The sequence below is a fragment of the Hyla sarda genome, chromosome 11 (genome assembly GCF_029499605.1).
Source record: "Hyla sarda isolate aHylSar1 chromosome 11, aHylSar1.hap1, whole genome shotgun sequence".
In the NCBI taxonomy this organism is placed as follows: domain Eukaryota; kingdom Metazoa; phylum Chordata; class Amphibia; order Anura; family Hylidae; genus Hyla; species Hyla sarda.
In genome coordinates this window covers 95,116,558-95,138,190 of record NC_079199.1, presented here as the reverse complement: position 1 = coordinate 95,138,190, position 21,633 = coordinate 95,116,558, and the positions used below count along the sequence as shown (strand labels likewise).

The following is a 21,633-nucleotide window of genomic DNA, read 5'->3' as shown; positions in this document are numbered from 1 at the left end:
ATAATAAAAACAGGTAAGCCTCTGGAAAAAGGTCTTGGCAAAGGAGGCGTGGCTGAAAACTCTGGTACAGTTTAAAGGGACTCTATCAGCTGCACTTGTACATACACAGTTGGATAGCTGTCAGGGTATAAAAGCAAACTGTACCTTTCCTGTGGCAGATAGAAGTTGTAAAACCTATAAAATTGCCTTTGTACTTTTCTGGTAAGTGTCAAGAAGGCAGGGAAATGCTGATAAAGTGTCACAGTCTGTGCTTCTGCACAACACCCAGTTCTTCCTTGATACACAGCGCTGTACACCAGTCAATGAGGGGCTGGAAGATAAGGGCAAGCGAAAAGGTGTGCCAGGCCATGGCACTTGAGAAGCTCGGCTTCTCCTCTATGACACTTGGCTTAGAAATAAAAAGGTGATTTTATAAGATTGGCAACCACCATCAGCTCCAGGAAAGGTACAGTTTACTTTTATACCCTACCAGCTATTCAACCGTTTATGCGGAAAATACAAGACAATGGCTATTGTAAACCCAACCTATTTTGTCAGGTTGTGTCGCATTTAGCCATAATATGTGTCTGTGCCAGAAATTGTGCTAAAATTTCTAAAAACCTGACGAACTCTCAATTTTACGAAAAAAAAAAAAAAAAAAACTGGAAAGGGGCGTTGCCGACGGGGAAAGAGGGCTTGGTCATCTAAAAAGGTGTGTTCCCCACATTTTCAAAAATCACAACATATTTACTAAGGTTTCCACAGAAAATGTGGTGTATTTGAGCTCTGGAAAACCCCACAGCTCAGAGCATGTGTAAAATAAAAAATAAAACATAAGGAAAAGTGCAAAACGTAGGGAAACAATAGTATATACCGAGGAAAAATACCTATAGGGAAACAGAACCCACAAAGAAAACTACACTCCACTCTTAGTACATCAGGGCCAATGTTGTGTGTTTCTATCATAAACCCAAATGTATACAGGCCCAAAGCAGGTCAGTTCTGCCAAACTGTTAACATTATGGAATATTTGAATAATTCTGTAAAGATAGTCCTGAAAAATGGTGGAATAAATATAGGGAAGAATTCTGTAAAGTGGCACTCAAACCATAGATACCAAACGCTTTGTATTGGTGGATACAGAATGCTGAAGCCATTGAAAGACCATTGGATAAAATGGGAAAACACAAACCCCTGTAGAAATATTACTTAAAAATCTATGGGAGGACTATGTAAAAAAAATGTGCTTGGTGGGGTAATTGAACCCACAAATTGTCATCTTCAAATCTTAGTCACTTCTTCAGTGGGACCAATGTTGGCACTTTGTGGGTGTAATTATAAGATTACATATCAAAACCTGGAACAAAACATACATACTGTGATATGTGTTACAAACTCTGTGTTTCACAGCTATATCAACATTTGTGCCTCGTAAAATTAGACAGTTTATATAAAAATCACTTGGGTACAATAGACACATGGAGTTTACAGGCATGCTATGGGTACATGAAGGACCAGACACTATGGGAGGCAGGCGTAAAGCAACATCAAGCCCTCCCTAAGTTGGAAGTTTACAAGAAACTATGAACTACATTGGATATTTGCCAGTAATTCTTACATCCTGAGATAAGGGAGTGAATCTGCAAGAACTATAACAAAACTAAAGTATGGTTACTTCTCCCAACTTTCTTTGAGCCAATACGGTTACCATCCTGCTCCCTCAAAAAACTAGCTTTCAAAAAAAGTACATGGGATCAAAGTGTAGGGCCAGACAGTCACAATGACATGCAGACTTATTCACACTTATGATTCCCAGTAGGAGTCTACTTGTAATATGCATGAGTTAGAAGTAAAGGCTGTTATCTGGATTCAGGATATCGCCACAAATATAGCAATTAAACAGGGGAAAAAAATAATAAAAAAATCACAAATGATACACAGTACATATAGTACATAAATATATATATACGTAGCTGTATATATAGGCAAACATACAGTGGTTATGAAAAGCCTCTATATCCTTTACGACACTGCAGATCTTTATGGTAGAGAGCAGGAAAATCAAGATAAATCATGTTTTTAAAATTTTGTGTGATATCAAAACTGATACAATTTTTATTAAAAACAGGTAGATAAACACAAATGAAAAGTAAAAACAAACAAAAAAATAACACCTCGGTGGCATAACACTCCAAATCCTTTTCTGGTCTGGAAGAAGACAATGGTGTTGGACAGAATTCAACAAAAGGACATCTTTCAGTTCTCTTGACGCACTTAGGGTGCATTCACACCACGTTTTTGCAATACAGTTCCCGTATAAGTTTTCAATTAGAAAACCGTATGGAACGTATTGAAAACCGTAGGCATTGACTCTCCATTGAAAACCGTTGACTCTCCATTGAAAACCGTATGCCAAACGATGCCTCCGGTTGCATCTGCTTTGCGTCTTGTACAGTTTTGTCTGTTTTTTTCCTGTACCCAAAACCGTAGACTACCACGGTTTTTGGTCCGGGTGAAAAACCGTATTGAAACCGTATATGTTTTTTTTTTTTTTTAACATGGGAGTCAATGGGAACTGTACAGAACTGTATGTGCGTACGGTTCCATCCGGTTTTCACCATACGGTTTTTGACTTTGCAATCAAACAAGTGAAACTTTATTCATAATGAAGTGAAAAGTTAAAAACGTATAGGTTTTTTTCTTAAAAAAAACGGATGCAACCGGACATCATTTTTCTAACCGTACATGGTTTTTAACCGTATAGGGGTTAAAATTTGTACACTCGTTTTGATACAGTTTAGTCAGGTTTTGAGGAATCTGTTTTTCATCAAAAACCTGATACGGGAACTGTATTGCAAAAATGTGGTGTGAATGCAGCCTTACAGACGAGATCTCATACAGGTTCCCCTGCCAGGTAAAATGGAAAATATCTACTGCCAGAGTACCATGAAGACTAATCTTTGGCCACCAGTGGTTTAGGATATGAAGCTCTGTTGGTTGCACCCTACTAAGTTATTTATGAATCTCCAATGGTTTACAAAAACAACTGTGGGGTCTTGTTAACTGATATTGATGAAAAGAAGGGTTTTAGAGAACTTTAACTGTGCTATAGAGTGAAATGAGACAATGGTGCATCACTTGGACATTGCCAAGATCAGGAATTTCCTCCAATGCTTTAAAGGGGTACTCCGCTGCTCAGCGTTTTGAACAAACTGTTCCGAACGCTGGTGCCAGCAGCTCTTGACGTCATAGCCCACCCACTCATGATGTCACACCCTGCCCCCTCAATGCAAGTCTATGGGAGGGGGCGTGACAGTCGTCACGCCCCCTCCCATAGACTTGCAATGAGGGGGCGGGGCGTGAGGTCATGAAGGGGCTAGGCTATGACGTAATGAGCTTCAGGCTCCAGTGTTCGGAAAAGTTTGTTCCAAACGCTGAGCAGTGGAGTACCCCTTTAAGGTGATAATAGCCTCATTATAATTTTGGTTATGGCAAAAGTTCTAGACTTTCAACTAAAATATTATTTTTTTTTTTTTTAAATAATAGTAAAAAAAATAATAAATAAAAAAAGAATTGTGTCCTGAAATAGCCCATCTAGAGCGGACCCGTCTCATTTGCATTTTTCTTGGTTGAAAGGTGACCCTAAAGTTGAAAAACCTTAAACATGATTTATCTTGGTCGCGAAAAAAAAAATGTAAACACAAAAATCTGCAATTTCAACAAGACTTTTTATAACCATATCCAGACAAATCATATGCATGCAGGAGAACAGAACAAAATGCAGCATTCACAGTAAAGCCATGCACTTATTTGCATTCACCCTCACCTCCTTTTCTCTGTTGGTAAATTTCAAATTTGACATTGGATTCTGGTTTGGGACATGTAAGTGGCTCCTGGTTTTTCCACTGAGTATTTTAAGCTGTTTATTTAAGGTAAGAGGGGACCTATTGTTTAGATAACTCTTTATTTTATTACTTAGCTAGTTATGATTATTTATTTTGTGGTTTTGATGCGATCCATAGGCCAACAGATCCCAAAGAACCATAAGTGGCCAACAGAAGGCTGTCAAGTCATTGCAAGAGGATAACACTAGTATTGCCTTATTGTCAATCTTTTCGGAGTGTATTTTAGACATATATTTTGCAATCCATAATTGACCATTTTACGCATGGACTTTCCAGTACAGCAACGTCTTCTTCTGCCCTTCTATATTAATGAATCCATACCTTTACTGCTATCCTTCCGCTATCTTAGATATTTATGTTACTCTCTTCAATGATAACCTCTGCAAGACTGTGCAACAAATGGGGTCAGTAGGATTTTCAACTGTGTGTTTTTATTAACTAAAATTAATGTATTTTGTGCTACAAATCAGATCACTTATTCTACAGGTACTGCTGCCTATTCCTAAGCAATCATCTAAGCTAAGCTTAAAGGGGTACTCCACTGCTCAGCGTTTGTAACGAACTGTTCCGAACGCTGGAGCCGGGGGCTTGTGACATCATAGCCTGCCCCCTCGTGACATCTCGCCCCGCCCCCTCAATGTAAGTCTATGCATAGACTTGCATTGAGGGGGCGGTGTGTGACATCATGAGGGGGCGGGGCTGATGTCACGAGCTCCCAGCGCTGGCACCAGCGTTCGGAACAGTATGTTCCAAATGCTGAGCAGCGGAGAACCCCTTTAAGTTCAATTTTAATTTGATCCTAACTAAGCCGAGTAGATCCCACAGAACACTTGAGTGGTAAGAACTGAAAATATTTAAAGGAATAGTAAAAGAGAGTTAAATTTATTTCAAAAACCACTCCCTGTCTGTCTCCAGGTTGGGTGTTGTTCTGGAGTTCATTCAGTGAATGGAGCCAACCTGGATACAGCTCTGTTTTTTTATTCTTGGATAACCCCTTTAATAAAACCCATTTATAAAAAATATTTTTGGTCCAAAATACGTTCATAAAATTAATTAATAAATAAATAACACACCCAAAAGTGTGTTCACAGCCTTTAAAGGGGTACTCTGCTGCTCAGCGTTTGGAACAAAATGTTCCGAATGCTTAGAGACGGCGCCGGGAGCTTGTGACGTCATAGCCCCACCCCACCCCCTCAAATGCAAGTCTATGGGAGGGGCTCGATGGCTGTCACGCCCCCTCCCATAGACTTGCATTGAGGGGATGGGGTGGGAAGTCATGAAGGGGCAGGGTTATGACATCATGAGCTCCCGGCGCCGGCTCCAAGCATTCGGAACATTTTGCTCCAAACGCTGAGCAGCGGAGTACCCCTTTAAGACTCTAAAACAGTATCTCCCAAAACAGGGGAACCTGCCATCACTTTAATGGTGCCCAAACCATGAGTCATCGCAGCAGTCTCTGGCGGCTTCTCGTGACCGCACCAGTCTTGATTAATAGACTTCTCGCTATTTGGGTATAGGAAGAGATCTAATAATGAAGGTCAGCAGGGCAGGCAGAAGCCACTAGGGGCCACCCTGATAAGTTTTCAATCAGGCAGCATGAAATTGATCACAGGTTCCCTTTTAAACTGGTATCTCCAAAACGTAATAATAAATTATTCTTCAACCTACCACAAAGATCTACAAAAATACATTCCATGATGTACTGGTTTCTCTTTGTGTTCATCGCCCACTGTTTTACTATGTAGAACTTATAGTTATCAAGTATTAAGACCAGAAAAGTATAAAGTAAAATAAACTTTGAAGGAAAGGTTTTACTATGTTGTTTATGGATTTTTCTTAAAACGTGTCTGTAGGTGTAACGGTCAACTATCAAAAAAGAAAAGATATCAGTATAATGAGGAGGGGAATCTATCTCCTGACGTAAAAGATTTCCACCTTTAGGCATGTCGAAGTTATTACTGATACCACTGTCAGCTGTCTATCATCTAAACTGTTGATTTTATGCTTATTACTCTCTGGATTAAACTAAACTGCCCTAAGAATATAAATGGATCAAATATTCAAAATCATCATTTCGCCTATAAGTGTTGCTAATCTTTGTAATTCCGATCACACTGATAGATCCTCTGAATCTGAAATGACACATGACCCAATGTCTGCTCTTCAGCACTGGTTCCAGATTCCAATGCGTAATCCAGCATATGGTGTTGGCTGCTTGGTTTCCACTGCCCATGAAAGTGTCTTCATCAATGGCTTCACGTACATGGACAGGTTAAAGTGGTTTCCTCACAGCTCATGTGTAGTCTTTACATGTTCATACGTAAAAACAAATAACGGGTGAGCTGGGAAATGATGTAATGAATATGTCCCGAAAAGCATTAGTAAATGTGCCAGCCCAATAAGAGGTTAATTGTCCTAATTACTAGGTGCACTGGGTGGGTACAACATGTAGCTAGGAGATGTACCAGGTGGGGAATGATGAGACATTGTAGGTGTACTGAGAATACAGAGACCTTGTAGGTGTACTGAGAATACAGAGACCTTGTAGGTGTACTGAGAATACAGAGACCATATATGTGTACTGAGAATACAGAGACCTTATATGTGTCCTGAGAATACAGAGACCTTATATGTGTACTGAGAATACAGAGACCTTGTAGGTGTACTGAGAATACTGAGACCTTAAATGTGTACTGAGAATACAGAGATATTGTAGGTGTACTGAGAATACCGAGACCTTGTATGTGTACTGAGAATACAGAGACCTTGTAGGTGTACTGAGAATACTGAGACCTTAAATGTGTACTGAGAATACAGAGACCTTGTAGGTGTACTGAGAATACAGAGACCATATATGTGTACTGAGAATACAGAGACCTTATATGTGTCCTGAGAATACAGAGACCTTATATGTGTACTGAGAATACAGAGACCTTGTAGGTGTACTGAGAATACTGAGACCTTAAATGTGTACTGAGAATACAGAGATATTGTAGGTGTACTGAGAATACCGAGACCTTGTATGTGTACTGAGAATACAGAGACCTTGTAGGTGTACTGAGAATACAGAGACCTTATATGTGTACTGAGAATACAGAGACATTGTAGGTGTACTGAGAATACAGAGACCTTGTAGGTGTACTGAGAATACCGAGACCTTGTAGGTGTACTGAGAATACAGAGACCTTGTAGGTGTACTGAGAATACAGAGACCTTGTAGGTGTACTGAGAATACCGAGACCTTGTAGGTGTACTGAGAATACAGAGACCTTGTAGGTGTACTGAGAATACCGAGACCTTGTAGGTGTACTGAGAATACAGAGACCTTGTAGGTGTACTGAGCATACTGAGACCTTAAATGTGTACTGAGAATACAGAGACATTGTAGGTGTCCTGAGAATACAGAGACCTTATATGTGTACTGAGAATACAGAGACATTGTAGGTGTACTGAGAATACAGAGACCTTGTAGGTGTACTGAGAATACAGAGACCTTGTAGGTGTACTGAGAATACCGAGACCTTGTAGGTGTACTGAGAATACAGAGACCTTGTAGGTGTACTGAGAATACAGAGACCTTATATGTGTACTGAGAATACAGAGACATTGTAGGTGTACTGAGAATACTGAGACCTTATATGTGTACTGAGAATACAGAGACATTGTAGGTGTACTGAGAATACCGAGACCTTGTAGGTGTCCTGAGAATACAGAGACCTTATATGTGTACTGAGAATACAGAGACATTGTAGGTGTACTGAGAATACTGAGACCTTATATGTGTACTGAGAATACAGAGACATTGTAGGTGTACTGAAAATACAGAGACATTGTAGGTGTACTAACATATGCTGGGAGCACTGAATAGCAAAAAACCCTGTAAAAACAACACTTCTGTATCTATCTTATCAGTATATGGGTATTTACATGCTTTGCGGACAATTGTCATCTCCCAGCTAAAACTTTAAAGGGGTACTCCGGCCCTAATACATCTTATCCCCTATCGAAAGGATAGGTGAAAAGATGTCTGATCGCAGGGGGTCCCGCCTCTGGGGACCCCCGCAATCTGTCATTGCGCACCTACCTTTTATGAGCTCTCCGCAGCGCTGGAGGCTCCAAATATGTAGCGCAATGACCACGGGGCCGGAGTATCGTGACATCACGACTCCGCCTCCGTGTGCCGTCACACCCTGCCCCCTCAATGCAAGTCTATGGCACACGGAGGCGGAGTTGTGACGTCAAAAAAATAAAAGATAAAATCTGAATGAGTAAAGAAAATTTTCACCCAAAAAATGAATTATAATTTGCTATATAAGGGTGCGATTACATCTCAGATTGTGAATTCAGCAGCCGTATATGGCACGAGAATTTCAGAACCGCCTCTTACAGTATCGCTGCTGGATCCACGCCGTACCCCATTGATTTCAACGAGCCGCCTGGAGTCAGTTAGTGTCCCTGGTTGACTCTTTTTCTGATCATATCCAGTTTTTGAACTGGACTAGAATTCCACGGTTTTCATTTTGGTTAAAAAAAAGAAAAAGAAATGAACAGATATGGTAGGAAAATGACTCCAGGCATCTCACTGAAATCAATGGGACACAGCAAGGATCCATCAGGAGGTGGTTTTAAAATTCTCCCTTTGTATTTGTTATTCAGATGTGAATGCACCCTTCCAAATTTTAGTATATGACCATACCAGGTCAGTTTTCTAAGGCTATGTTTATCAGATACTACTCTGCTTTGTATATCCCCTGTCCCTACATATGTTTATTAATTTTACTACCAACCAAGAAAAATTTTAAATGAACCCAAAAATGTATCATACCCTTTAACCTCTTGCATATCAGGAAAGCGGAAAAATACAAAGCAGAGTATAATATTGCGAAGTCTAAATATGTAACTATCTATATAAAAAGACCTGACTTGCTAAAACTTTTCCTCGATAGACTATGATATGAATATGTAACCATTAAATAAAAAACAAAAACAAAAACATTATAGCGTTCCAACAGCTACAATGGGAATTAGGTTTCTTTAAACTCATTTCTGTCTTAGATTAACATTTCTATGTAAAATGTCAATGCAAACCAATTCTCAAAATAATGAATTTTTAGGATATATCCTTTATTTGGGCTCCCAAATTATAGAATTGAATGGGACCAGAATACTTTTTGTCGGGCTCACTGAAACTGAAAGTCAAGAAAAATGAAAACATTGCCTGCCACTTTACATTTGGCCAAAATATGGTCACTGTTGTGCCAAAACTTGTCCTTTGTGACCAAGAATTTGATTTCTGATCTCCACAGCAGAAGGCTTACAAAAATGAGAATATGTTTTTGGCAAAAACAAGTCTATATTAGGATAAACTAAGTTATATTCCTACTTGACAATTCTCGAAGATGTTACCATTTAACTTAATGGAGTACTCCGACAAAAATGTACTTATCCCCTATCCACAGGATAGGGGAAAAGTAGCTGATCACGGGGGGAGGGTCCGACGGCTGGAGCCCCCCCAAGATATAAAGGACAGGACCCCAGCGCTCTCAGTGAGAAGCGCTTGTCGTCTACCAGTAGAAGGCACTAGCTCCATTCATTTCTTTGAGAGCACCGATGATACCCGAGTGCTGTACTCTGGTCTTTTTAGCGCTCCCATAGAAATAAATGGAGTGCGTGCCGGCTGGAGCACATGCTCCTCACTGAGCGCCAGGTTCTGTACCGGTGATTGTGGGGGGTCCATCCACTGGGGTACCCAGCAATCACCAGGAAAGGACCTGGTGCTCAGGGAGGAGCATGTGCTCCAGCACTCCATTCATTTCTATGGGAGCGCCGAAAAGATCAGCTACTTATCCCCTTATTCTGTTGATAGGGCATAAGCTAATTTTCGCCGGAGATCTCCTTTAAGTTTACTTGCTTATTTTATCTGACATCACTAGTGAGGTTAAAAAAAATTGTGACTTTTGTAGTAAATTAGTCAAAAATACTTAGAAAAAACTATAACAAAACGAGTTAAAACACAAACATTTACCTGATAACAAGTTTTAAAAATATTTATAAAGATACAGTATAAAAGAAACACAAGGTGCAACATCTGCGTATATTATGTGCGGGTACTCCTATTCCCCATTATTACCCATGTAACAAAACATGGGTTAATATGGAAATTGGTTAGTGACCCCGAATGAGCACAGTGACTGGTGTGAGCGATGACAAGCTCTGCACAGTGCTGCAGAACATTATGGTGTTATATAAATTAACAACTATAAAAGGTGTCTGTTGCAACACAACAGTGCAACACCTCCAAACTATGTAGATAAATATTAAGGAGAACATAAAAGTGACGGAGGACACTTTTAAAAGCACTACTGCATCCCTTTTATGTATATCACGTAGCTGTCAAGGGCTTTGAGACACATTATAATTGTGTTATTAAAATAAAATGCACTTCATTACATGTATAGACTCCAGGTATGGCTTTCTACTGGGGTTTGCGCACCAAATCCAGGGTTATTATCGTGTCTTAGCATCTCCGTGCTAAAAAAATGAAGAGGCATCCATTTGGTTTGGCCAATGTGAGAAACCTATCTTTCTTCTGGAGAAGAGTTGATTTGCATATTTTTTCCCCATGGACCACTGTCAGAAAATCTTCTTACACCTACTGGATCTCTTCAATGTAAAACAGTACACCCCTGAGCTTTCTCTCTCACAGCAATCAGTATCCTGATCAAAAGAGGGTCAAGAACCCTAGAACAGCTGTCTACAGATGGGCGCCTTATCCTTGGAGGAGACCATGGTTTGGGTAATATTAGGTTGTTTTCTTCCTTTTAAATGCTATCCTAATTATATAAAATAAACCAATTCCCCAGTCTAGAACTTCTCTTAAATGCTATGTACACTTTAAAGGCACTATTTATTATTGCATTGTATTTAAAGGAAACATGTCAGGTCCCCAGGGCCTCAAACAATGGCCGCAGGACCTGACAGGTTGGAATAACAGAAATCCATCGCTGTTCTCAGCTAAGCTGTAGAGAACTAAATAACCAAGTTTATTCGCCATCCCCGATACTCTTAGCTTCTTCCTGCTTCCAATGACAAGCTGACACTGGAGGAACTGATCACTCAGCCAATCGCTGAAAGCAGTGGTGACTCATCTAAGCCAGTGATTGGCTGAGGGGCATCTCCTGCAGGGTCAGGATGCTATCGGAAGCAGAAGACTCTGGGAGTGGCAGGGGAATCGGGCAGGCGAGTATACTTTCTTTATATAAAAAAAAAAAAATTGGACTAGGTTTATTCAAAAAACTAATTATTCCTAATTAAATTTTTACATCATTAAATATATGAGCAGCAGTCTACACAGTGCTTCCATAACAGTACCCCGACTACTCTATTTGTACCATGGCTGTGTAGAACCAAGGAACTTGGTTAAGGGTTAACAAAAAGACAGAAACTGTAAGAGATGTTCACTATAGAGTAGAGGTAGATTTACAGGTTCCTCGTGAAAATGTTTTTAAGCCATAGGTGACTCCATGGGAAAAAAGGGGTAACTCCATGACAAAGAATATGAGTTATACAAGACTTTTACAATTATTAATAGAGTTAAATTTCACAACATACAATAAAACATATATGAACACCTGGTGTATAGTATATTGCAATTATTTTATATGCAATATATTATATTGTCTCATGTTCTATGTAAGAACAGAGAGGTCAGAGTGCAAAAATAACCAAAAATGAACAAGCAGATTGTGGGACAGAAATGCAGGTGTGTAACATTGTACACCACAAGAGTCATGTAAAAGATGATGAAACGGTTTGTACACACATATACAGTACAACACCATTCTACAATGGAACACATAAAAAAAAACAGTAGATGTGTACACACAAAGTGTGACAGGACGAGATGCAATGAGCGAAACTGGAGCGTCTATAGCCTAGTCTTGAAAGAGAAAGGCCACAAGACAGATACTGATGACGCATAACTCATATTGTATCACAGATATAATACAAGAGATTTTTATAGTATATATAAAGTCTAAGACTAGCGTGGCATACCAGGGGCGAGTGACCAATCCGACAAAATCCCCGGCAATTTTTTCTACTGGCTTAATGGCTGATGGTGTAAAGAGATCACACAAAGATGCACTTGCTCACTTAAAGCCAATGAAGAAGTGTAAAAAACAAAAAACAAAACCATCAAATGAGAATAATAGAAAGGTAAGAAGCTCCCAGACCAATGACACAATATACACACTACAACAATCAATATGGAAGAGCAAGAGAGTTGAAGCAAAGCAAACCACGGAAATCTATGAAACGGAAAGTCAAAAATACAACCTGAGAAAAGGAGGGGGCAGCAATCCAAATGTCCTGGAAAAAAAATGTGCGATTGTTTTTTATCAACTGGTTTCTTTCATGGCAAATAAGTATATGTCAGGTGATATATGAACACATTCTGCTGTCCGCACAAACACACACACGGTATCCTTTGCATGGTAAGTAACAAGCATCACTGAATTTCACATCATTTACGGCCTGTTCAAAAAAGTACGCAACTATTTCTAGTTGAAAACATAGAGGCACAGGCACATTTATTGGGTTGATGGCACGAATAAAAGAAACCGGATGAAGAAATGATATGACAGGGAAATGTTACGTAGAAATAATCCAGCTCCTTGTGCCCTGGAGCTGAGGCTCTGATAAGGAATCTGGTGTATACTTACCTGGATTTTTACAACTATAGAATGATTTCACTTATTCTAAACAGTAACAATAAGTAGGTGAATGAAAGTGCTTAAAACTGCAGAAGATGATCATCATGTTATCCATCAACCAATAACAATGCATATACCCCATTTTATAGATTTAACCATTGTGGGTAACCCTAGAGAACAACTCATACAAAATGACTGCTCAGGTTTAGGCCACTGCCTTGCAACAAGTCGGTGACTACATTAGATCTCCATAACGTAAGACTTATACCAACCAATCATTTCTGCTTCTCCTTGCAGTGGACTGGAGTGTGCGGCATGCTGCTGCACGATGCACAGTCTGTTGCCTTTCTTGTGCATTTTCCTGTGCCTTGGGATCTGTATTTGAGAATCTTAAAGGAGTACTCCGCTGCTCAGCATTTGGAACAAACTGTTCCGAACGCCGGAGATGGGAGCTCGTGTCGTCATAGCCACGCCCCCTCTTGATGTCCCGCCCCCTCAATGCAAGTCTATGGGAGGGGGCATGACGGCTGTCCAGCTCCTCCCATAGACTTGCACTGAGGGGGCGGGGCTATGACGTCTTGAGCTCCCAGTGTCGGGTCCAGCGTTCGAAACAGGAGTACCCCTTTCAAAGGGAATTTGTTAGCCCTATTTGCCGCTAAGAGCTGCAGACACTGTTGGGGTATAAAAGCAAATTGTACCTTTGCTGTAGCTGATGGTGGTTGCCAAATGTATAAAATCATCTTTGTATTTCTCAGCCAAGTGTCAAAGAGGTGGAATTAAGCTGCTCAAGTGTCCTCACTTCCCAGCCTCATCTTGATTGACATATAGAGCTCTGTACATCAGTCCAGGAGGGGCTGGAAGGTGAAGGCAAACAAGGCATGTCAGACTGTGACCCTTCAGCAGCTCAGCTCCGCCTCCTTAACACAAAAAAATAAAAAGGGGATTTTATAAGTTTGGCAACCACCATCAAGTCCAGAGAAATTAAAAGTTTTCTTTTATACCCCAACAGCCATCCAATGGTCTGCAGCTCTCAGAAGCAAATACAGCTGACAGATTCCCTTTAAGTGCATGATTTGGACTGATTTTATGTCATCTAGCCATACTACCCTTACTGATAATTGCGAGCCAAGTAGTTACTAGGGCTACATTTTGGACAGAATTTAAATTTGGGTAAAAAAATAAATAAATAAAAAGGACACCAATTTGTTTATGACATCTCACTTTACTGCACTTCCTTACACAACAGTTAGTGGAGAAAAGTAAGCTCACAGCATAGGGTCTGAGCATGTTATGCATTGTCAAATTAAAACAGAGTGAATATGTAGCAGTATTTTTTTTCCAGACAACAAGGTTAAAGGTAGCACATGGTAAATACAGCTGGAAGACAATAATTATTACAAACTGTACTTAACACAGCACTATAAGATACAAGCACTATAAGATACAACATCAATAGTAATATCTTCAATGATGGGAAGTGGCCAGTTATCAAAAAAAGACAAACTTTGTTCTGCTGCATATGTGCGCACAGTAAAGACGCTGTATACTTGCATCATATAAAAATGTCCAATCCTCTGCAATTGTAAAGCCTGACAATTTATTTTTTTTTACAAGCGAGGGTGATGTTTTTTTTTTAATGATGAGATACATGCTACAACGTCATATGAATGATGCAATTATGCCACAAGTTAACTATGTTGAGGTGGTCACTAGTGCACCAGAATCCTTTGAGTTCTGCTCATATGTATATCAACAAGTCTTTTTTTTACGTGAAATAAAGTGCCACTGATCTTAATCGTGCTGTATGTGATGAAGGGGTTTTTCCAAGAGGGAAACATTTTTTTAAAGGCATCAGTATGCCTAAAAAACAAAACAAAAAACAACAAAAAAATTCATACTCACCTTCCCGATCCCCTGTCACTAGCAGCTTCTTTATGTCGACAGACTAAGGCGGTGGGCCAGTGACTGGCTGAATGGGAATCTCTCTCCAAATTGTTAACATGTCAGAAATAAGTGGTGAGCAGTGGGGACCTGGTCACATTCGGGACAACAGCGGCACATGGGATTAGGCATAGTTTTCTAAATTTTAAAGACACCCATTAAAAAAAAATCCTTCTAGGAAAATCCCATACTGGTTACTGCACCTTTGAAAATATGTCAGAAGATGACTTTAGGTGTAATTCTCATTTGACATGGTCTGAATTCAAGCTAATGAAAACAACCCACATACTAGAGCCCTGAATCGGGATGCCACAGGAGCAAATAAAAAAAAAACTGCGGGTGCAGAAGGTAATGAGGTTGTTGCTGGGGGAGAAGGCGTTACAGAACATATAGTGGGTCCCGCAAACCTCTGAGATGCCACAGGGGACTAATAAAATGGCTCAAGGGGGTGATGAAATAAATGGCACAAGGGGGTGATGAAATAAATGGCACAAGGGGGTGATGAAATGGCACAAGGGGGTAATGAAATGGCACAGGGGGGGGCAGACTATTTCTAAAAGCTGCGACAAAATGTTTGCGGGAGCGGGCAGAATTGGGGACACATGTTACGGGCACGGGCAGGTTCGGAACACCCACCTTGCAGGAGTGGGCGGTAATGGTCAGAAATCCAGTTGACATGGGCGGGATCAGGATTTAAACAAAAAAACTGTCCTGTGTAGGGCTCTACCACATACTGTATACAATGGACATTACATATACATAGTAACTGCGGAAAACTAAAAGGTAAAAAATGTAACCATACATAAAACAAATGCTTAGTATAAAACTAATCTTGCTTATTGTCAATTTAATACTATGAAAAAATCTGCATATCCAACCTGTTTCAAGAGTTAGAGGACTTAGCCACTCTAAAAATTATATATGATATATACAGGGTGATTCAAAAAGGATGTTGCAAAATTATAGCCTCGGTATTCATAACCAAGAGAACATAATACATGTATTAATCAGGAAAAAATACAATAGCTATCCAAGTTTTATCTATACAATTGTTAAAAGTGCTCTCAGTTGATAAAGCAGATGTCTAGGCAGTAGTCCAGTTCTGTCCAGAAGCATGCAAGCATCTTCTCAATAAGGACTCCACCGTTTCAGTGATACTTTGTCTCAGGTTGTTCAGTTCCTGTAGCTGGGGGCAGAGAGGAGTCCTTGATGTGGCCTCCACAGAAAGAAGTTGCAGGGTGGGATGTGTGACTAGCATGTTATTGGTTTTTGTTTCTGGCTCAGTCGACCCAAGGTTCGGGTACAGTTTTATTCAGGTATCGGTGAACATCCAAACGGAAAAGTGGAGGTGCACCATCCTGCTGATAGACTACGTTTGGCAGATCTTCCTTTATCAGTGGCATAAGCCGTTCCTTTATCATGTCGGTGGGAGTGCCCAATGACAGGGTCCTCGGCAAAAAAAAAGGGACCGTAGACTTTGCGCCTGCTCATTGCACAGAACACCTTTACTTTGGTGGAGTCCCTCATGTGCTCGATAAGGGCACATGGTTTTTCTGAGCCCCAAATTCTAACGTTGTGGCGATTGACCTTCCCACTGAGGTGAAAGGTAGCGTCATCGCTGAACCTGAGATTGTCAGCAAATTCGTCTTCTTCCAATCGGCCCTGCAAGTCAATGCAAAAATCACAGCGTTTCGGTTTGTGGTCTGGTTTCATCTCCTGGAGAAGATGTAATCTATATAGCTTACAACACAGACGTTTTTGTATGATATGCCATACCGGAGGGGCCTACTGTGCTGTGATTGGTTGCTATGGGCAACTAAGCCAGTTTTGCTTTAATATTCAGTCACTGGCCATTTACCACTGGTGTTACTTTAACTACAGGCCTTTACTTTTGTACCATCCTTTTCAAATCAACCTGACTTGAGTCATTCAGAAGTGGACTTGCACTTAGTATAAATCCAAAGGGAGACTGAGATTCATGGACCAATGAGTCTCCTTAGGGATTTTTTTTTTTTTTTGGCACAGAGCAGAAAAGAACTCGGAAAAACATTTAAGGAATGGCAGGTCTTCATGATTCATCAGAAAGGGATTAGGCAAAAATGGTATCCTTTAGAGAATTCCAAGGCAATAATCTCAATTTGCTAAAAACACCTTACAGACCCAGATCAAAGACAAAATCATACATGGTGGTGGTGGTAGTGTCATAATCTGGGGATGCTTTACTGCTTCACTTTCTGGATGACTAGAACAATGATTTATTGAACAATGATTTCTGCTCTCTGTCAAGAAATCCTGAAGGAGAATTTCTGAATGTCATTCTATTATCTTAAATGGGCACTGTCAGATCCAAATACTTTTTTCAATGTTGTTACTGATGAAAATTAAAGACCTTTTATAATATGGTTGCTTAATTTTTTTTAATATTTAATAGAATAAAAAAAAAAAAAAAAAAAAAAAAAAAACTGCTCCTGAATATCCCACCATTAGGGTTCCCCATACCTAATCTGACACTAATCAGTCCTGCAGCAGCATCAGGCTTGTCCATAAGTCATGGACAAGAGATGACTCATGGACAAAGCTGCATGAACATACACACCAATCACCTCTCACCACCACAAGGGAGGGACATGCCCCCTTCTACCACACACCAATCACCTCTCACCACCAAAGGGAGGGGACACTCCCCCTTCCACCAAACATCTCTCACCACCACAAGGGAGGGACACTCCCCCTTCCACCACACACCAATCACCTCTCACCACCACAAGAAGGGACACATCCCCTTCCCCTGAGAGGATTTCTAACACTGTGAGCTAATGGAAAGAGGGATTTTTTTTTATAATAGAGGTGATAGAGGCAAAAAAATTAGATGTACATGGTCAGCATTAGGTACTGAGTAACATGTTTTTATTTATTTTGTATTTTTTTGTGGGATCTGACAGGTACACTTTAAGTCAAGACAATGATCCAAAGCACAAGAGCAAGCCTTCTTCTGAATGACCCAAAAGGAACATTGGTTTCATGGTGCAGGACATTCAAACAAAAAAAACAATTCCATGTTTGTAAGGGCCTTAGTCAAAGTCCTGACCTGAACGTTGGACATTATGCAGGAAGTTCAAGACAAAAAATCCTCTAACGTAACACAACTAAGTGAAGATATATTCTCACGGTAATGTGTTCTCTTATATCTATCTCACTCCATGGTCCCAGGAAGGTACCTGATTAAGATTTTGGAATGGGGCCAAGGAACTTTAAGTGGACTCTGGCCAGGTATATATAGAGCTACAGTATACACACCAAATACACAACATATATAAACAGCTGAGGCTATGCCATATTTTAGTGCCAGAAAAACATTTGTTGACGCTATGCGGCCAACAAAACTAAACTCCAGATCCCTGTGCGCTGTGTTAGTTGACAAGTTAGTTTCTGGTCCTAGGTCTCATATCATTTACTTACAGTAGTAGAACTAAACCACGTGAACCACAATATGAGATGAAAGACACAAAAAAACGTGAACTGTGCGTAATAGCTCAACTCTGGCACAGTGTTAAAGCAGATCTGTCAGTGTAATTCTAAAGAGGAATACAACGACAAACAATTTTTTTTCTGAAACAATTGCTTTATAGACCTTTCCAAAAAATACCATGACTCCAACATATTTCAGAGCAGCATGCTCCTGCCTCTTCCCATCCTCCTCACAGGAGACAGGGGCAGTGATGCCTCTTTTTTGTAAAGTGCCATTAGACAAAAGTCACATTTGTGCTGTTAATCTGACCTAGACTTCTAATAATCTAGTATAATACAAGAGTAGGGCATTATACTTACAGATCCACTTTAAAATGCCAAAAAGCTTAAACGGGTACTCCACTGGCACGCATTCGGAACATTTAGTGCTGAATGCTGTGCGCACTAAGCGAGGGTCAGCCACCCCCCCCGCCTCCCATAGACTTGCATTGAGGGGGCATGAAACAACGAGGGGACAATGTCGACCACCGCAGAGGACACAGTGTTCCAAACACTGGCCAATGGAGTACCCCTTTAAAGCCTGAAGTCTATAAGACATACTACTACAAATCCTCCAAATCTATGTATGTAAATGTTTGTTGGGGTTCTAAGAATTAGAGACACATGGGATAAAGTAGTATCTGTAATATCATTAAATAACTATAGAACCTATCCTGAGCCTGAAAGACTCTCCCCACAAGCATCAACCTGCAGTATATGTACTTGGATCTGGATAACACTTTCTCATAGTGTAGGTTATACTGTGTGGTCACAGTTGTCCATAAGCACCATTGCTGTATAACCAACACTTCTGGAATATAGAAGGGAAAAAAATGTGTATGTGCAGCTCACAATTAATAATACACACCGAGGTCAGACTAGGGCATGCAACTATACCTTAGTTGCAAAAAAAAGGGAAAACCAGAAACAAAAACTTTTGCCTGGACCTTCTAGGTGAGTATGGGTATATTATATTTGAGTTTAAAATTATAGAATAGATTACTGGGTCGTGCTTCAATAATAATTAAATATATTTAATAAAATGACAATATATAAAAGGTTACTCCTCACAGGGCCCGTGTGTGGAGAACACATAAAATACAGGCAATAGATAATAAAAGTACATGAAATAATAAGCATATAATTATACCACTGGCATAAATGTGTGGTTTCTTGTGTGCAACAAGCAAATGCCTATGTGGAATAAGCAGATACCTATTGCACAAGACAAGCCATAGGCAGAGCCTAGGTTAGGTTGATAGGTTCACAGAAGGTAACTAGCCGTTAGTAATGGACACAGTTCATAAGTAGCGTTTATGCCAGTGGCTATGCATACGGGACTAGACGCGTTTCTGGGTTATATAATGCAACCCTTTCCTCAGTAGTCAGGAAAGGGTTAACTACTGAGGAAAGGGTTGCATTATATAACCCTGAAACGCGTCTAGTCCCGTATGCATAGCCACTTGAATAAACGCTACTTATGAACTGTGTCCATTACTAACGGCAAGTTACCTTCTGTGAACCTATCAACTACAGCGTATCTAGTCCAGCATTTGTCCGGTCCAGTTTTTACAAGTTCAACTCAGGTGCAGTGTCTCCAGCTTAAACATCTGCTGACGTCACACGCCGATAACACGAGGTGAGCTCCTCGTATCCAGCGTGCGGTCCTCGGTCCCACACAGCCAGTATCGTTGCCCAGCGGTGAGGATTTCTCCATCTACAGCACCTGCCAGCGCCAACGGTCCCCCAGCGGTGAGGATCTCTCCATCTACAGCGCCTACCAGCACCAACGGTCCTCCGGCAGCCTGTGTACATCGGTGCCTGCCAGCGTCATTAGCCCGTGACGACCACCACCGCTTCACAATAGAACTCTGCTAGGCTATTTTTTCATCATCATCTGGGACCGCCGCACAGAGGACTCAGCGCGATAAACCACCCAGGCACTGTTATAACAATACCTGTTTTCAGTGCGAACTGCCCGAGTTGTCACAAAAGACCGGTAACATATTTAAATTGCTACAAACTGTCTAGTATTACAAAAAGGACATATCTATATATTAGCCACTAAAGTATTGTATTACCGTATATACTCGAGTATAAGCCGAGTTTTTCAGCACGATTTTTCGTGCTGAAAACACCCCCCTCGGCTTATACTCGAGTGAACTCCCCCACCCGCAGTGGTCTTCAACCTGCGGACTTCCAGAGGTTTCAAAACTACAACTCCCAGCAAGCCAGGGCAGCCATCGGCTGTCCGGGCTTGCTGGGAGTTGTAGTTTTGAAACCTCCGGAGGTCCGCAGGTTGAAGACCACTGCGGCCTTCAACATCATCCAGCCCCCTCTCACCCCCTTTAGTTTTGAGTACTCACCTCCGCTCGGCGCTGGTCCGGTCCTGCAGGGCTGTCCGGTAAGGAGGTGGTCCGGTGAGGAGGTGGTCCGGGCTGCTATCTTCACCGGGGAGGCCTCTTCTAAGCGCTTCGGGCCCGGCCTCAGAATAGTCACGTTGCCTTGACAACGACGCAGATACGTCGTTGTCAAGGCAACGGCTCTATTCCGGGCCGGAAGCGCGGAGAAGAGGCGCCCCCGGTGAAGATAGCAGCCCGGACCACCTCCTCACCGGACCACCTCCTCTCCGGACAGCCCTGCAGGACCGGACCAGCGCCGAGCGGAGGTGAGTACTCAGAACTAAAGGGGTGAGAGGGGGCTGGATGATGTTGAAGGCCGCAGTGGTCTTCAACCTGCGGACCTCCGGAGGTTTCAAAACTACAACTCCCAGCAAGCCCGGACAGCCGATGGCTGCCCGGGCTTGCTGGGAGTTGTAGTTTTGAAACCTCTGGAGGTCCGCATGTTGAAGGCCGCAGTGGTCTTCAACCTGCGGACCTCCGGAGGTTTCAAAACTACAACTCCCAGCAAGCCCGGACAGCCGATGGCTGCCCGGGCTTGCTGGGAGTTGTAGTTTTGAAACCTCTGGAGGTCCGCATGTTGAAGGCCGCAGTGGTCTTCAACCTGCGGACCTCCGGAGGTTTCAAAACTACAACTCCCAGCAAGCCCGGACAGCCGATGGCTGCCCGGGCTTGCTGGGAGTTGTAGTTTTGAAACCTCTGGAGGTCCGCAGGTTGAAGACCACTGAGGGCGAATGATGAGAAGAGGATGATGAAGGGGGGGGGGGGGGTGTGGGGATGATGAAGGGGGGTGGGGATGATGAAGGGGGGGGGGGTGTGGGATGATGACAAGGGGATGATGAAGGGGGGATGTGTGGGATGATAAGGGGATGTGTGGGATGATGACAAGGGGATGATGAAGGGGGGATGTGTGGGATGATAAGGGGATGTGTGGGATGATGACAAGGGGATGATGAAGGGGGGATGTGTGGGATGATGACAAGGGGATGATGAAGGGGGGATGTGTGGGATAAGGGGATGTGTGGGATGATGACAAGGGGATGATGAAGGGGGGATGTGTGGGATGATGACAAGGGGATGATGAAGGGGGGATGTGTGGGATGATGACAAGGGGATGATGAAGGGGGGATGTGTGGGATGATAAGGGGATGTGTGGGATGATGACAAGGGGATGATGAAGGGGGGATG

The 21,633-nt window shown here is 41.7% G+C and overlaps 1 protein-coding gene across 27 annotated transcripts in view; it reads right to left on the bottom strand.

Annotated features, from left to right (window-relative positions):
* GPHN (gephyrin) overlaps positions 1–21,633 on the bottom strand; it is a 314,240-nt gene that overhangs the window by 37,397 nt on the left and 255,210 nt on the right. For 12 of the 27 annotated variants that reach the window (XM_056546198.1, XM_056546189.1, XM_056546185.1 and 9 more), the window contains one exon: positions 12,222–12,254. The exons of the other annotated variants lie outside the window; for them this stretch is intronic. In XM_056546198.1, the coding sequence (XP_056402173.1) occupies positions 12,222–12,254 (33 nt within the window). The remainder of the gene's footprint in view (positions 1–12,221; positions 12,255–21,633) is intronic. 27 annotated transcript variants of the gene reach the window in all.